This window comes from Rhagoletis zephyria, unplaced genomic scaffold (assembly GCF_001687245.7).
Source record: "Rhagoletis zephyria isolate East Lansing unplaced genomic scaffold, Rhagoletis_zephyria_1.1 Rzeph_scaffold_02428, whole genome shotgun sequence".
NCBI classification, from domain to species: Eukaryota; Metazoa; Arthropoda; class Insecta; order Diptera; family Tephritidae; genus Rhagoletis; species Rhagoletis zephyria.
This window is the reverse complement of record NW_016159512.1, coordinates 16,331-30,709: the sequence shown is the minus strand read 5'-3', so window position 1 is coordinate 30,709 and position 14,379 is coordinate 16,331. Positions and strand designations below refer to the sequence as shown.

General features: G+C 32.3%; 1 protein-coding gene across 2 annotated transcripts in view; it reads right to left on the bottom strand.

Moving 5' to 3' along the window:
- Positions 1-14,379, bottom strand: part of LOC108366872 (uncharacterized) — a 38,976-nt gene that overhangs the window by 23,399 nt on the left and 1,198 nt on the right. Inside the window, exons 2-4 of one of the 2 annotated variants that reach the window (XM_017621349.1) lie at positions 5,651-5,888; positions 4,784-5,128; positions 2,535-2,997 (exon numbers count right to left, since the gene is read on the bottom strand). In XM_017621349.1, coding sequence (XP_017476838.1) covers positions 2,535-2,997; positions 4,784-5,128; positions 5,651-5,813 — 971 coding nt within the window. In that variant the 5' untranslated portion in view covers positions 5,814-5,888. The remainder of the gene's footprint in view (positions 1-2,534; positions 2,998-4,783; positions 5,129-5,650; positions 5,889-14,379) is intronic. The other variant, XM_017621350.1, reaches the window with a different exon arrangement.

Sequence of the window (14,379 nt, the reverse complement as noted above, 5' to 3'; positions counted from 1 at the left end):
TTACCGTTATATGGGAAGTGGGCGTGGTTAAAGTCCGATTTCGCCCATTTTCAATACCAACCTACCTTGGATTAAGGGAAACCTACGATACCAAATTTCGTTGAGATATCTCAATTTTTGCTCGAGTTATCGTGTACACGGACAGACGGACAGACGGACGGACAGACAGACATGGCTTAATCGATTTCTTTTTTCATCCTGATCATTTATGTATACATTTGTCTATATCTATCTCGATTCGTTTTGGCTGTTACAAACAACCGTTATGTGAACAAAATTAATATACCCTTGTGCACAAGTGCGCTCGGGTATAAAAAATGCATAATTACCGAACTTCAGTTGTGTGGCCAGTGGCAGAAATGGTATTACAGACGGAAACTGGCAACTGAAAGCTAGCAACTGAGTTGCTATATTGGCAAAGCATTTTAGTGGTTGCCGCAGAAATTTTAATTAGAGATAACTTATTTATTTTTTTCAAATGTTTCTTCAAAATTATATTTCCTTCAACCTTATAGAACTTGACTATAAATAGTTGCTATTCATAATATACATTTTAAGTTCAGTGGCATTGCCCATCGGTAACACAACTGAGGTTGCGTTGCCATCCATAATCGACCCATTACCAGTCATTATTTTCAATATTTCTATGAAGATTATATCAGTCTAATTTTTAACGAAAATTAAAGCGTATAAAAAATATACATATTTTACAACACAAAAATATCTGGTATTTTTTTATGAAATTTTATACATTAGTTGCTTATCTATATATGTATGTTAAAAATGTCTTTCACTGTTGTATAAGTTCCGACGACAGAGTTATAATTGATCACATTCTATGGTCAAATGTTGCACCAGTCACAATGGAATGGCCCTTATTTATTTATATTTTATTTTAATTTATTTATATTCCTCTTTGAATTGTCTGAATTATTATGGCCCTTATTATGAGTTGCATTCGATTTTCGATCTTCGCTGGCTATCGATTAAAATTAATTAAGAAGAATCCGTACATAATTATTGGGTAAAACCAAAATCATTTTAAAGAGATATCAATGTACAAAATTCTAAAATTAGTCACATTGAAATTTCGCCTCAGGTTTCGCTGAAATCGGCGTTTGAATTGGTGGCGGCGATAACCACTTCTCTTTTTTTTTGTCCCGTGCGAATGCTTTTGTTTTTTGCAATTATCTTGAAAACGAAAAATTGCCAAAAATCAACCTAGTTAAACCTAGTGTCAAAATACAAAAAAAAAAGATTTAGATGACGGGTTCTTCAGTTTGAATGTGTTCGATGTTCACGTTCGACTTGATGGAAATGCCCAAATGTAGCTGTTATAAATAAATGTAATCCGCAAATTTGAACGTTAAGGCGTTGGGTGTAAATTTTTTTTGTATGAAATCGTTAAATTGCGTGTTTTTTATGTTACCGAAAAGGCCTCGCTCAGGACTATAAATGAATTGTCTCTCGACATAAGTGTTTCAATAAAACTGACACACCCTAAACATTTACTTCTTTTATACATATGACGTGATACGGCGACATAAAGATTAAAAAAAAAAAAATCGGATATATAATAAGAAACAAGATTTAGCGGTTTTAGAGGGTGCCTGAAAAAATTTTTTACACCCAAAGTTTTGTCTCAACATAAGTGTTTAAATAAAACGCACACACGCTAAACTTTTTCTTCTTTCATACATATGTCGTGATACGGCTTAATGTACATATATATATATATTAGACTGCATCACTCCCCACACAAAAAAAAAAAAAAAAAAAAAAAAAAAAAAATCTGTTTCTATTGGAATTATAGAATCTATTCTGTTTTAATACTTGCACTAAAATGTTTCGAAAAAATTTTAAGATTTACGTGATTTGAATATACCTCCAAAAATAGAGTTTTTTATGAATTAAAATAGTTAAAGATATTTTTGAAAAAATTCCTCTCAGTTGACCAAGCAGTTTAAGCTTACAAAAATCTGCATAAAAATATTAAAATAGTTTTCGACGGTATCGTAATAATGAGATTTTGGATGCTGTTTTTTTAACTTTTTTCAAAGATTGTTATAAGAAAAACTTCAACTAAAAGAAACTAGACCAAAAGAATTCCGATTTAGGCTTATGAGGTATCGTTAGAAATGTATTTTCTCACACTTTGTATTTCTTCAAGCATCAAAAATCACATTATTACGTTTCCGTTGAAAATTTTTTAAAATATTTTTATGCAGATTTTTTAGGCTTAAACTGGTTTGTCATCTGAGGCGATTTTTTTCTCGAAAAGTTCTTTAAGAAAATATCTTTCCATTCATGAAAAACTCCATTTTTGGAAGTATTTTCGAAGCGGTTCAGCTCACGTAAATCGTAATATTTTTCCGAAATATTTTGCGTGGACGTCTTCAAATATAATCAATTTTGTAATCCCGATGGAAAAGCCGCAACTTTTTTTTGAAGATGCAGTCTAATCTATAAGTATGTATGTATGTATTAAATGATATATTATTTTCATGTATGCACACATGTACATATTTACTCACTTATAGTCTTCATCCGCCTTTGCGCCTGTGCCATTGCGTATTATCGGCTGATAGCAGCAACGTATGCGGCCTGATTTGCCAAATGACTTTATTTCGCTCTTCTCGATTTGCAGCAAATACTCCTTGGAAGTCGTATTGAAAGTGACCGTAGTTAGTGGTTTCTTTTTCGAGCATGGCTTATATTTTTCACGCTTAAAATGTTGCATTATATCCGGCGCATATACATCTACAACTGGTATTCGACAGGATTCGCTCCAAACAAGAAAACCTGTGCGTGGTTGTACGATTTCATATGTATTATTAGTTAATGGATTTTTAGAGTTAGAATCGGTGCGGGACTCTGTGGTTGTTGCTATCGTTTGGTCAACAATGGATGTCGGCAAAAGTGCCACATTGTCGGCTGGTGGTGTCATTAATGGTCTCACACTACCAATAGCTTGTGACAGCAGCTCTTTTTTTTTGTCTACTGATTTTGAGGTGAGCGCGCAAGCAGATGTTGCACATTAGACAGCACAAGACAAAACAGCAAGCAAAATAACAACAACAAATCGGTACAAGCAATTTGGTGAATTGTAGTTTTTTTTTTTTTTAATTTAATTTCATATTCCAGAAGTGGTTGATTTGAATTTTGTGGGCGTCAAAAGCATGCAAATTAAAAGAACGAAAAATAAAACATAACAATTTGTAATGTGCAGCAATAGACATTTGGACAAATGGTCAAAATAAAGTTATATAGGTAATACACATACATATGTACATATGTAGTAAGTATGTTTGTAAGTGTGATTAAACAAAAGCTAAAATACAAATCCATAGAAAAAAACACATTGGGTTAGTTCATAAATGCAGTACTGCAGCAGCAATGCCAAAATATCTTAAACGAAGAGCAGTTAACCGTATCCCGTCACTTGCCTAGAGTGGGGTACAATACGGAACAATTTCTCAACCTCTTGAAAAATTAGTATTACTACTTTTTTTTCTAAATTTACTATTGATTAAAAAAGGCTCATAGTTGCTCTAAAAGCTTTTCTTAGCTTAGGTTAGTAAAACCAATATGATGCAATCGAAGAGCCATCTTGGTGATTCTAAAGAAACCTTAGGATACTTTTCGTGATGCCAGCAAAGTTCTAGAAATCGAAGAGAAAAAATAAAAATAACAACCAAAAAAAAATCCAATGATCTCGAAAAGTAAAACACCAATAAATCCAGTTCGCCCCCTGAAAAGTGTTCCGAAAAATCTTAAAAGACCAGCAAATATCCTGAACGGTCCCGAAAAAATTCAAAAACAAAATTGATTTGAAAATTCCGAAAAAATTCTGAACGGTCACGAAAAATTCCAAAAAGTTCCAAACCACTCAAAAGATCCTGTACATTTCCAGTAAAAAAAAATCATTACGCATTTTCATTTGACCATTCCCAACTTATTTATTTATTCTTCGATTTCTTCGTTAATAGCTTGCATTTGTTGTTAAAGAGCAAGCTTTAATGCCAGAGAAAAAATTGGACAAGCCTAAAAAAAAAAAACAATCGGGAATTCTTAGCCTTTCATTTGCTAACAAGATTGTCCAATTGGTTCGTAAATATACATACATGATTATTTGGAGCCACTTTTGTTTTTTAGCTGATTTACGAAAAAATTGTAAATATCCCAAAAGCTTTCCATATTAAAAAAAATTTACTCGATTTTCGGAATGCGATAGTGGCATCTGGCGAGCAAAAAAATAAAAGAATAAAAATTTGTGATCCAGTGTAATTGGTTCTGTTAGCTTGATGTTTTATATCTCGAGTGGTGGTCACGCAGTATATTCAGTTCGCAGTATAACCCTCGTTGTACAAGCTTGGGTTTTGATCAAAGCTGCATTTAATACTGCATTTAGAAATTAACCCTTAGTGACAAATGTTAGATAAAATTGTGTATGTATATGCATACATATGTAGGTATGTGACTGTCTATTTATGTACATACATATAAATATTGTTTTAACATGCAAAAGTGTTAAAAAGTCAAGTTTTTGTGCAATGAATTTGTACACATGTATGTACATACATATGTAGTTAAATATAAGTATTAACATAAAAACTATAAAATTAAAAAGTAATCTACGCTTGTTTTGTACATATGTATTAGTTAGTCAATATAGTATAAGTGCATACAATATGGCGTCTAGCATAATATTCATCTAGTATGTATGTACATATATTATACAAAACGCAATAAATATTTATGATGCACCTTGGCGTATACGTACCCTTCATGCCCGGCACATGCGAGTAGTGCAGCACGTGTACACTTTCGTCCGTATTATCGCCATCGCGTATCGAACTACCCAAATAGAAGATGAATATCACAAAAATGAGTAAGAATATAAGTTGTTTGCGTCGCAACAGTCGATATGACCAGTTAAAGTATTTGGCTGATGGATTATTGGCTGGCTTGCCAGTGTTTGTTGTGACGAGTTGTAGTGTTTTTTGCCAACAAGTAGAAATTGCTTTTCTCAGAAGTTGTTGCTTTGGGTTTATACTTAACGTAGAGGATAGCACATTTGTGCATGTACTAGTTGGCGGTGTGGAATTTTCCAGTAGGCTGGTGTGATCTGTAGATAATGATTTGCACATATATACATACAGTAAGTATGAGTCAAAATCGTACAGTAAATTTAATATGGACCATATTTTGAAAATAGTTTGTTTTATTTAAATTTGATTAATTTCGAATCAAAATATAGTTCGTAATACAACAAAATCCGTAACGCATGAACAAAATCTGTTTTTTTTTCTGTGAAAGAAAATGCGCAATACCCTCGACAAAAAAATATTGCCAAAACTAACGGTATTTTGTAGCTACTTCAAACTTGCACTTTATTATACTAAAATTGAATGGGCTATAAAACTGCGTACCAAAATAAATTCTAAAAATTCTGATTAAAAAGTGTGAAATTTTGATGTATCGTTACAAAGTTAGAAACTTTTGATAGTATGGATTTTGTTGTAGTATGAACTATGTAATTAATATAATTTAAATAAAACAAAAGATTACTGTACGATTTTCACTGACACTCACTGTACATACTACGTAAACTTTACAAGGTCATACGCTCTTAATTCAATGAATTTACCTTCCATTCCTTGTGGCGTTTTTGTTGTTGTTGTTTTTATTTGTGTTGACATCTGTAGTTTCGTGTCCATACTTTTACTCTTACGAGTCTCAGTTTCATTGCCATGCGGCTGTGTTTCACTCTCGGCTGTTTGTTCATTCTTTCTTGTTGACTTGACTGCCATATCTGTTTGCGTGTCTTGCTCTACAGTAAGGATAATACATAGCTGTCTTAGTCAAACTGCTGGAAGGGAAATAATCTGTAAATTAATATTGCAAAGATAAAATAAAAAATGAAATTCTAATTGTAATTTTATTTTATTTACATATTTTTGTATGTGGCAACAAAATCATTTCAATGCTTAAAGCTTTATGGCTAATGAGTAAATGCATAATTTGTGTAAAATATTACTGTGGCATACCCCCTTTTAAATTCTGTCTACACAGACCGCAGAGCCGTTATAATTATTTCGTGTTGCATGCTCTAAATTATTAAAACAATCGAATGTAAAATATCTGTATTTAGTTAATAAATTATGTATGCGTGTAAATCAAGCTCAGTACAACCAGGGAAATTAGCAGGTGGTTCGTAAGGGGACATACAGACATACATATTTATTTGATACCCTTTCACAAAAAAATTCAATTTTTTTCCAAGCGAATTTGAACACTCACTATGAGAGTATTTCAGCTAAATCGCGTTTTGCCGTTGTAAAGGAGTGAAAAAGTCTACATATTGCAACTGTGGTTACAGCCATGCTATTTTTTTTAGCGGCAAATAAGTTTTTTCTTCTTCTTCTTTTATGTCAAGTTCATGCAAATTCATGATGACGCTGCCGCGTTCAAGTAAATCATTTAGCTTAGTAGATAAAGCTTTTAGATAATGCAGCTAAAAAACTATCGTTTTCAATGTGTTTCAAAGTAGTAAAACTGTAGGTTTTCTTAATAACTTTACAACGACGTATCACTTATAAAAAAAGGACCTCAAATAAAAAAGTTATATAAAAAACCGATAAAGATGTTTTTGCAGGGTAGAGCAAAAATTTGTCTACGCTCCTGAAATACTCTCATAGTGAGTGTTTAAAATCGTTTGGAACAAACTTTTTTTGGCTCGTCCATCGTGATACGGTCTAATGTGCATACCTACTTTGCGTATATGCACATTAGGGTGTCCCAGTAAATAAAGAGCTATATTCTTTTTGGAAAAATTTGATATGCAAATACTTGATATATTTTTCTTTATAATGCCGATTTTCCACTAGGCATTGAAACGAGGAAAAATGTTTGCGATTTAACAAATGCCATGTGGAAACGAATTTAAGGAAAATTTGGATTAACATAATTGCAGAGGTTATTTGTAATGCCCAAATTTGTCATTAAAATTTGTGCATTTAAATGCGCAGTGGAAATCCGGCACAATAAATTTTTATTTCCCTATGCTAACGATAATTCGTTGAAGCTGCAGTTTCGGTTAAAAGATTGCACTAAGTTTGCCACATTTGTTCTCCCATGTGAAAATTTGACTTGCTTGCTCAATCGTGGTACTCGTAAGTCACCGTTTCTGGTTTTTAGTTTTTCAAGTAGATATAAGTTAGTTAAAGCTTAGTTAGTTTAACTTGCCGTGAGAAATCGTTAATAAATACTCAACACGTCAACTTAAGCCAGAAGCGGAAATATTTTGCTTTTGTTTTTTGCTTTTCAGCTGTTTGAAAGTTTGCCGCCTAAAATGTCACAAAAAAAATCATGCAAAAAATATGTTTGAGTTCATTTATTTTTGAGAAATACAGAAACGAAGACCTGGCAAGCCTGATACTCTCACCGTTTTCAAGTTCTGCAAAGCCGTAACTTAAGAATTTAAGATCTACAGGTTCTGAAGTTTCTTACGGTTGGTCAAAATGTTAAGTTATGTTACGCAAATTAAGTCTAGACTAACTGAGCTTTTAGGCTAGGCTATGTTAGACGAGCTTTTACTGAATTCAGGTAGTCCCTACCGTGAGTAGCTTCCCAAGGTGTACAAGTCAAGTCATCGACGAAATTGTTCACCACAAGTACGAAGCTTTTTCTTCGTAGTGCGCTCCCATCCACGTCTACTAAAGCTCCAGAAACCTTAATTAACTTTATGCTCATGCACGTTTTTGGGAAATTTCAGGCAAGCTGCAATGCAATGCTATAATATTAAATGCCTTACAGCCATTGAGACGGATATATTAATTTTTTTGCGTGCCACATCATATGTGGTATTGATTGTTAACTTGGTTTGGTCTTGAAATTTTTGTTTTAAGTGAGTTGTTAAAAGTAAAAGAATTTTGCTTGTGCATTTCAAAATGAGCAGCTATTAATTTTAAACTACATACTGCACACAAATAATAAAATATAATTATATACTCCTCATTGGTTAATTTCAACATATGCACGCATAGCAAGCAATTTAGTACATATACAAAACATACTACTTGACATTGAAATTTTTCCCATTAATTTTTTTTGCTTCGAGTGTTTCATAATTTTTTTCGTATCAGTTAGCAGTTCTGTTAGTTTAACATCGGCTTAATGATGCTGAAACACACAATTTTCTTTCAATAAAATCTTTAAATTATGAGTAATTATTTAGTTAAAGCTTACATTAGGCTTTATTTCTCAACGCCGCATTAGTGGCATATGCGCTTTTATTGATTGCGTTTTTATCAAGTAAGTAAGTAAGTAGCTATGTAAATATATACGCATTCTATTTTGAAATTAATTGTCGGGATGCTTGTCTCACGCTAACTGGTAATTATTATAAAAAAGATATTACTTATTTATGCACATAATCTTCTATGCAAGTTTGCATGTTCACATAGGCAAAACAAATACATGTGCAAAAGGTCAATAAATGCAATTTTGAAAAACATCACGATTGTTAAGTATGTATTTGCGTATGGGAGGGAGATTTGTTGGTCAAGGTTTAATGTTTCAATGGGTAATGAGTAAAAAATATACGAGCATATCTTTATTTAGGAATTGTAAAACTATTTATATCACGATGTAATCGGAATCACAAAAAAAAAATAATAATACATAGTTATAAAGATTTTTAAATCTATTTTGTTTTTTTTTTTATGATTCCAAACTCCGATAAAAGAAAAGGCTACAAAAGAAGGCAGGGTATGACGAGCCTGGTTGTGAACGGTTAAGATTAAGATTAGGATTAAGGTTAGATTAAGTTTAAGTTGAAGATGAAGGTTAAGCTTAGATAAGATTAAAATTAAGGTAAACATTAAGATTAAAAATAAGATTAGAATTTAGATTAAGATTAGGGTTAAGAATAAGAATTAGATGAAAGTTAGGAATATGATTAAGACTAAAATGTAGATTAATAATAAAATTAAGTTAAAGATTAGGATTAAGATTAAGAGTAAGCCTAAGATAAGGGTTAAGATTAAGATTTAGAGTAAGATTAAGATTAAGAGTAAGATTAAGATTAATATTAGATAAGATTAACATTATGATTAGGGTTAAGACTCAGATAAGATAAGAATAAAATAAGATTACGATTAAAATTAATATCAGAATTAAGGTTAAGACCAAGATGAAGAGATTAAGAATAATATTAGTGATGTATTGTGGAACAATTTTCCGTCATCCCTTGTCAAATTTGGTTTGGAGACAAACCGGTTTCGGCGTTGTACCATCTTCAGTGTCATTTTTCGTTTCTGCGGATTTCGGCAGAATATCGCTTCGTTACCAATATTTGTTCCACAACTATTTCAATCAATATATGTAGATATTCTGGCGAAATCCACAATAAAGTCGAAATTTTTGAACTTTGGTTTTAATATAGCCACCACGCCCATTTCTAGAATATTCTTTGATTGAAAATGTTGTGGAACAAATGTTTTTAACGAAGCGATATTCTGCCGAAATCCGCAATAAAATCTGCGTTTTCCTAATTTCAGTTCTGCCATTGCCACGCCCATTTTGTAGGGGCTCGTCGCCTTAAAGATATTTTTAGTTCTTGAAATGCCAGACAATGCTGGAATTTCTTGCTTTATTCAAATTGATTTGAGAAAATATTTTATTCACATTTTCTGTGGCAACTGGAATGCAACGGACAGGTGACACCCCTTTATCTTAATAATTCACTTTCAAATACAAAAAAAAATACCGAAAGATACGTGACTTTAGAAAAAAAACAGTAATTTGTACTAGGAGGTAATNATTTGTACTAAAAGGTAATTTAACTGTTAAACTCTGAATATGTCAACATTGCTGAGGGGGGGTCACTTTCGTTTCGAGGAGACGAGAGAGAAACATGGATATAAATAGTGTGGTTTCAGTAGGAGTACATTCACTTGCTACCCTCTAAAGCCTTTCGGAACTTTTTGGGTGCCTAAGGCCTAAATCTAGAATGTAAGTTTGAGAATCTGTTGTGTCAAGTTTGAAATCGAAAACTCAATTAATTTACAAGTTTTTATCAAATGTTGAAAAAGTCGTCGATTTTTTGTTTGTTTTTCTGTGAATTTTTTTCTTGCATTATCGCGAAGTAATAAAAAAACATGGTCGAATTATTTGTTTTTCTAACTGCATTTTTATCGCATTTCCGTTTTTATATTTTATAAGTATTTATTAAACGCAACAGATGTCCACGAAACTATGTACATTTTTAACCCTTGACACATTTTTGTGTGCCAAGCAAACTATACAAGTCATGTGTGCGTAGAATGTGAATGTAATATATGTATATGTATGTATGCACTTGTACGTTTTAAACTTAGTACAAATAAGTTATTAAATTGATAAGAATTGCATAAAATTCAAGCATATATACATACATACATATATAAATATGTATGAACGAATATATTCACACGACGAGACGATAAAGTCATTCCTTCATACGACTTTGCAATATTTTGTTCACTAGCACAATAGCAACAATATACAATGATTTCACAATAATAATACTATGTCGAGAGGCTAGAATGAGTGGTCGCTACGCTCACCAATTAAATCAAAAATAGCATATAAAAGCGTACTTGGAGCACAGAAGGGCGGTTCGGTGCTAATGTCGTACCCTGCAGAGAAAATGTAGCCGTTTGTGGTTCAATACGTGTTTCATAGAAATTTGTGTGTATGTCTTGCTTATGAATGATCGTGAAAGATAAGGCGGCATATACTGGAAAAGGTAGGGTTTTAATAAATTAAACATCCTTCATATATGTACGTACATACACAGCATTAATTCCTTGAGAAGGGGGTTTTTCAGAGTGACTACGGCCAGTGGGTGCAAACTGTAAGCCTGGGAAGGACAAGCAGACGGCTACGCCATCAGGCTCTGTGCAGAAATAAATCTGAGCAGGAACTACCACAATGAGAAAACCGGCATGCTAAGTGGGAACCAGAGGGCACTCAAGGCTCTTGCATCCTCCGTGGTCACATTTTCGTTAGTTTTGGAGTACGAAGAGCAATTTAACTCTCTTGCAAACTACAATAGCATCCATCTGTTATAAGTTACAGGCCTCAAAGCTATATGAGGGGACAAACAGCGAACATACTAGCCTTAAAATCTCCGGCTACTTCCCCAATTGCGCCTTTGTAAATCCTATCTAGGACTAGTTTTAAATACGGTCAAAGAAGAACTCAGAAATGGAAGCTGAGAAATTAGATCAAATAGCACTGGCGGTGCTCAACCAGACTGGACAAGCAAAATGTTTACTTGGGGGACACAACCCCAACTTCTAATCACCTAAAATATATCCACAAATTAGATACTTGGTCAAACAATCCCTGCCGTTTTTGCAACTCTGACAATGAGTTTCCTCTACTTCTTCCAGTGGAATGCAGGATGCCTTTTTCAGGGGACGAGGACACATGCATCTGTAGATCTAATACGGTAATCCCTCTATATACACAAGCGAAAGCGAATGTCGTCAGCTCTATTTATTTAAAGTACCAGGTTGACCGAGCTTTGCCCGAAGTGCATATATTTTAATAATGTTTTCAAGATTTGAATAGGTTAAAAAAATATTTTGGAAAAAAAATTGGATGACGATAACTATTAAATAAATTTCTTACTCTAAAATTTAGGTGGCAACCCTATTCCGAAATACGCTGGAATGAATGGTACATATCTTGAGCGTAAATGTACTGTGTATACACAAAAAAATGCTGATTGAAATTAACAAAATAAAAATTTGTATTACATTGAAGCGTGGCAACCCTGATGGAAAATATTTTCTGACCAAAGTTCTCAACAATACCTTTCATTTGATATCGATGTTTGCGATGTTTGTAGAATTGAAAATAAGTGGCAACCTTAGACTATTATCCCAACCTTAAGAACCTTCTCTTGGTACCCATGAATAGTAATGTTTCACCTTTTTTCTAAAAAAAAATTAAATAAATAGCGATTCAAAATAGGTGGCAATCCTATTAAAAACATTTTCGAATTAGGGATCTTTAAAATACCTTCCATTTCATACCCATATTTTGATGTTTTAATTAATTTGTAACGAGTCCTCTCGGAGATAGTGCCTATTCAGATAACTTTAAAATCCAAAATATTATCTCCGTACAAAATTTCATCAAAATAGTTAGAGGCGTTTCCGAGAACATAGGGTTATGTATTATGTAATTAGATTTTAGCCCACCTATAAGAAGCTTATGAAGCGCCACATTAATTAGCACCTCATGGTGTCGTCAAATTCAGTATTTGCTTAAATAAGAAAAAAATAATAATAATAAATAATAAAAAACGGCAATAAACTCTCCAACAGGGTATGCTTTCGTTTATACCCGTCTTGTAGGTTGGTGTGTTTGTGGCGACATCGCTGTGATCTTTTGCTTTATACGTCAGTGTGCAGATCTGCAGCTGGTTTATTTTATATTTATTATCTTATTTAATTCGAACATTTTCTATGCGCATCCACAGATATGCTATGTATATGGATATACGATGTATATGCATGTTTTTATATTATACATATATATGTATATATAAATACAACAGCGAACACAAAAATAGCAGAGACCAAGTGATTCGATGATAAAAAGGTGGATATTTCACATTGAAAATTACAATCAACCAGGGTTGCCAACCCATTTTCGAGAATTCCCCGATTTCGACAATGAAATTCCCCGATTTTGCACGAAATTTCGTAAAATTCCCCACCCATCTCCAGATATCGTCCAGATATCTCCTTATTTACAAAAAAAAGGTATCAATTTTTATATATTGCTGGTCTTCTGTTTATTTTATTATTTTGTATACATAAACCAAACCAAATTTTTATAAAGTCAGTTAAGAAATAAAGAATAAAAAATGTTTATTTATATAATCTTTACATACATACAGTGGTCGAAAAAATTTTAGTCGCACCAAACGTAAAGTTTTCACAATTATTACGTTTTTTTTTGTTATTTAATGAGAGTTATTTTTTTATAAATATATAGTTCACTCTTTAACGAAAACCGTATAACCCCAAGTTTTAAACTTTGTGCAATATTAAAAAACAATCAACAATTTTTCGTAAAAAATTTGAACTATTAATTAGATTTTCTAGAAAGATTTTGAGTATGCAGTTTTGTAACTCACTCAATTCCAGTGCAAGTTTCAAGCGGGTAAAAATTTCAATTTTAGAATTTTTTTTGCCGCAGTTGTTGCGGTTTTCTTTCATATAAAAATAAATTGTGTTTATTCGTTATATGAAAGCAAATGCGACAAAGAAATTTCTAAAAAATCAACGGTAGTTATTTTGCTGCTTATAGAATAATAGATAATGGAAAATACCAGTATTTCTGAGGTTGAAATCGGCTAATATTAAACCGTTTTCCGCATGGGCCGATCCATGTCAAATCCACCAATGTTAGGAATGAACCTTTTTTGATTCTGAATGACTTTTGGTCAAACCTTTTCTTCTTCCAAAGGATAAAAATAATTTTTTTTTTTCGATAGTTGTATAAATTCGAAATTTCACAATTTCCGGGATTTTGCAAGTATATTTTTTTGAATATCTCAAAAACTATTATAGTTACAAAAATAATTGTGCTCTCGTTGTTTAAAGGTGATATTGAGGGCAATAAGGAAAAAATATATGAAAAAATTTACAGAATTTTGAAATTTAAAAAATAGCAAAAGCAAAACCATACCTCTAAGGCTAACAACATAGTGGAGCGGCGAGCAAGGGGTATCGACCAAAGCGTCGATTACAAACGCATGTATATGTTTCAATGGAAGAGCGCATAATGAAGAGCGAAGCGTACATACAAGTTTGTAAATGAAGCTTTGCGCGCTGCTGTATTGTTTTTAGCCAACTGATCTTAAATGATCTGAAATTTTCAAGATGATTTTTTTTACATAAACAATTGTAATTTAATTTAAATTTATGTTTAGCTTAGAGTTCGCAATCATTTTTTTTTTCAAAGTCCAAAAATTCATATATTAAAAAAAGACACATTCTTGAAAATTTTTTGGATTTTTATGATCAGTTAGAAACATTATATAAACAAAATTTTACCAAAAGTTTATATAAGTGTTTGCTTTAGAATTTTTTAAATTCCAAAATTTTGTAATTTTACGATTTTTTTAGTACAACAATAGATATTCAAAAAATAAACTTGCAAAATCAGGGAAATTGTGAAATTTTGAACTTTCGAAACATTCGTCCAAATCAAAAATGGTCAATTGCAACATGGATTTACCCATATACATATATAAATTTTATATGGGAAAGTATTTTTTCCGCTACAAATAAATGTGGAATTATGATGCAA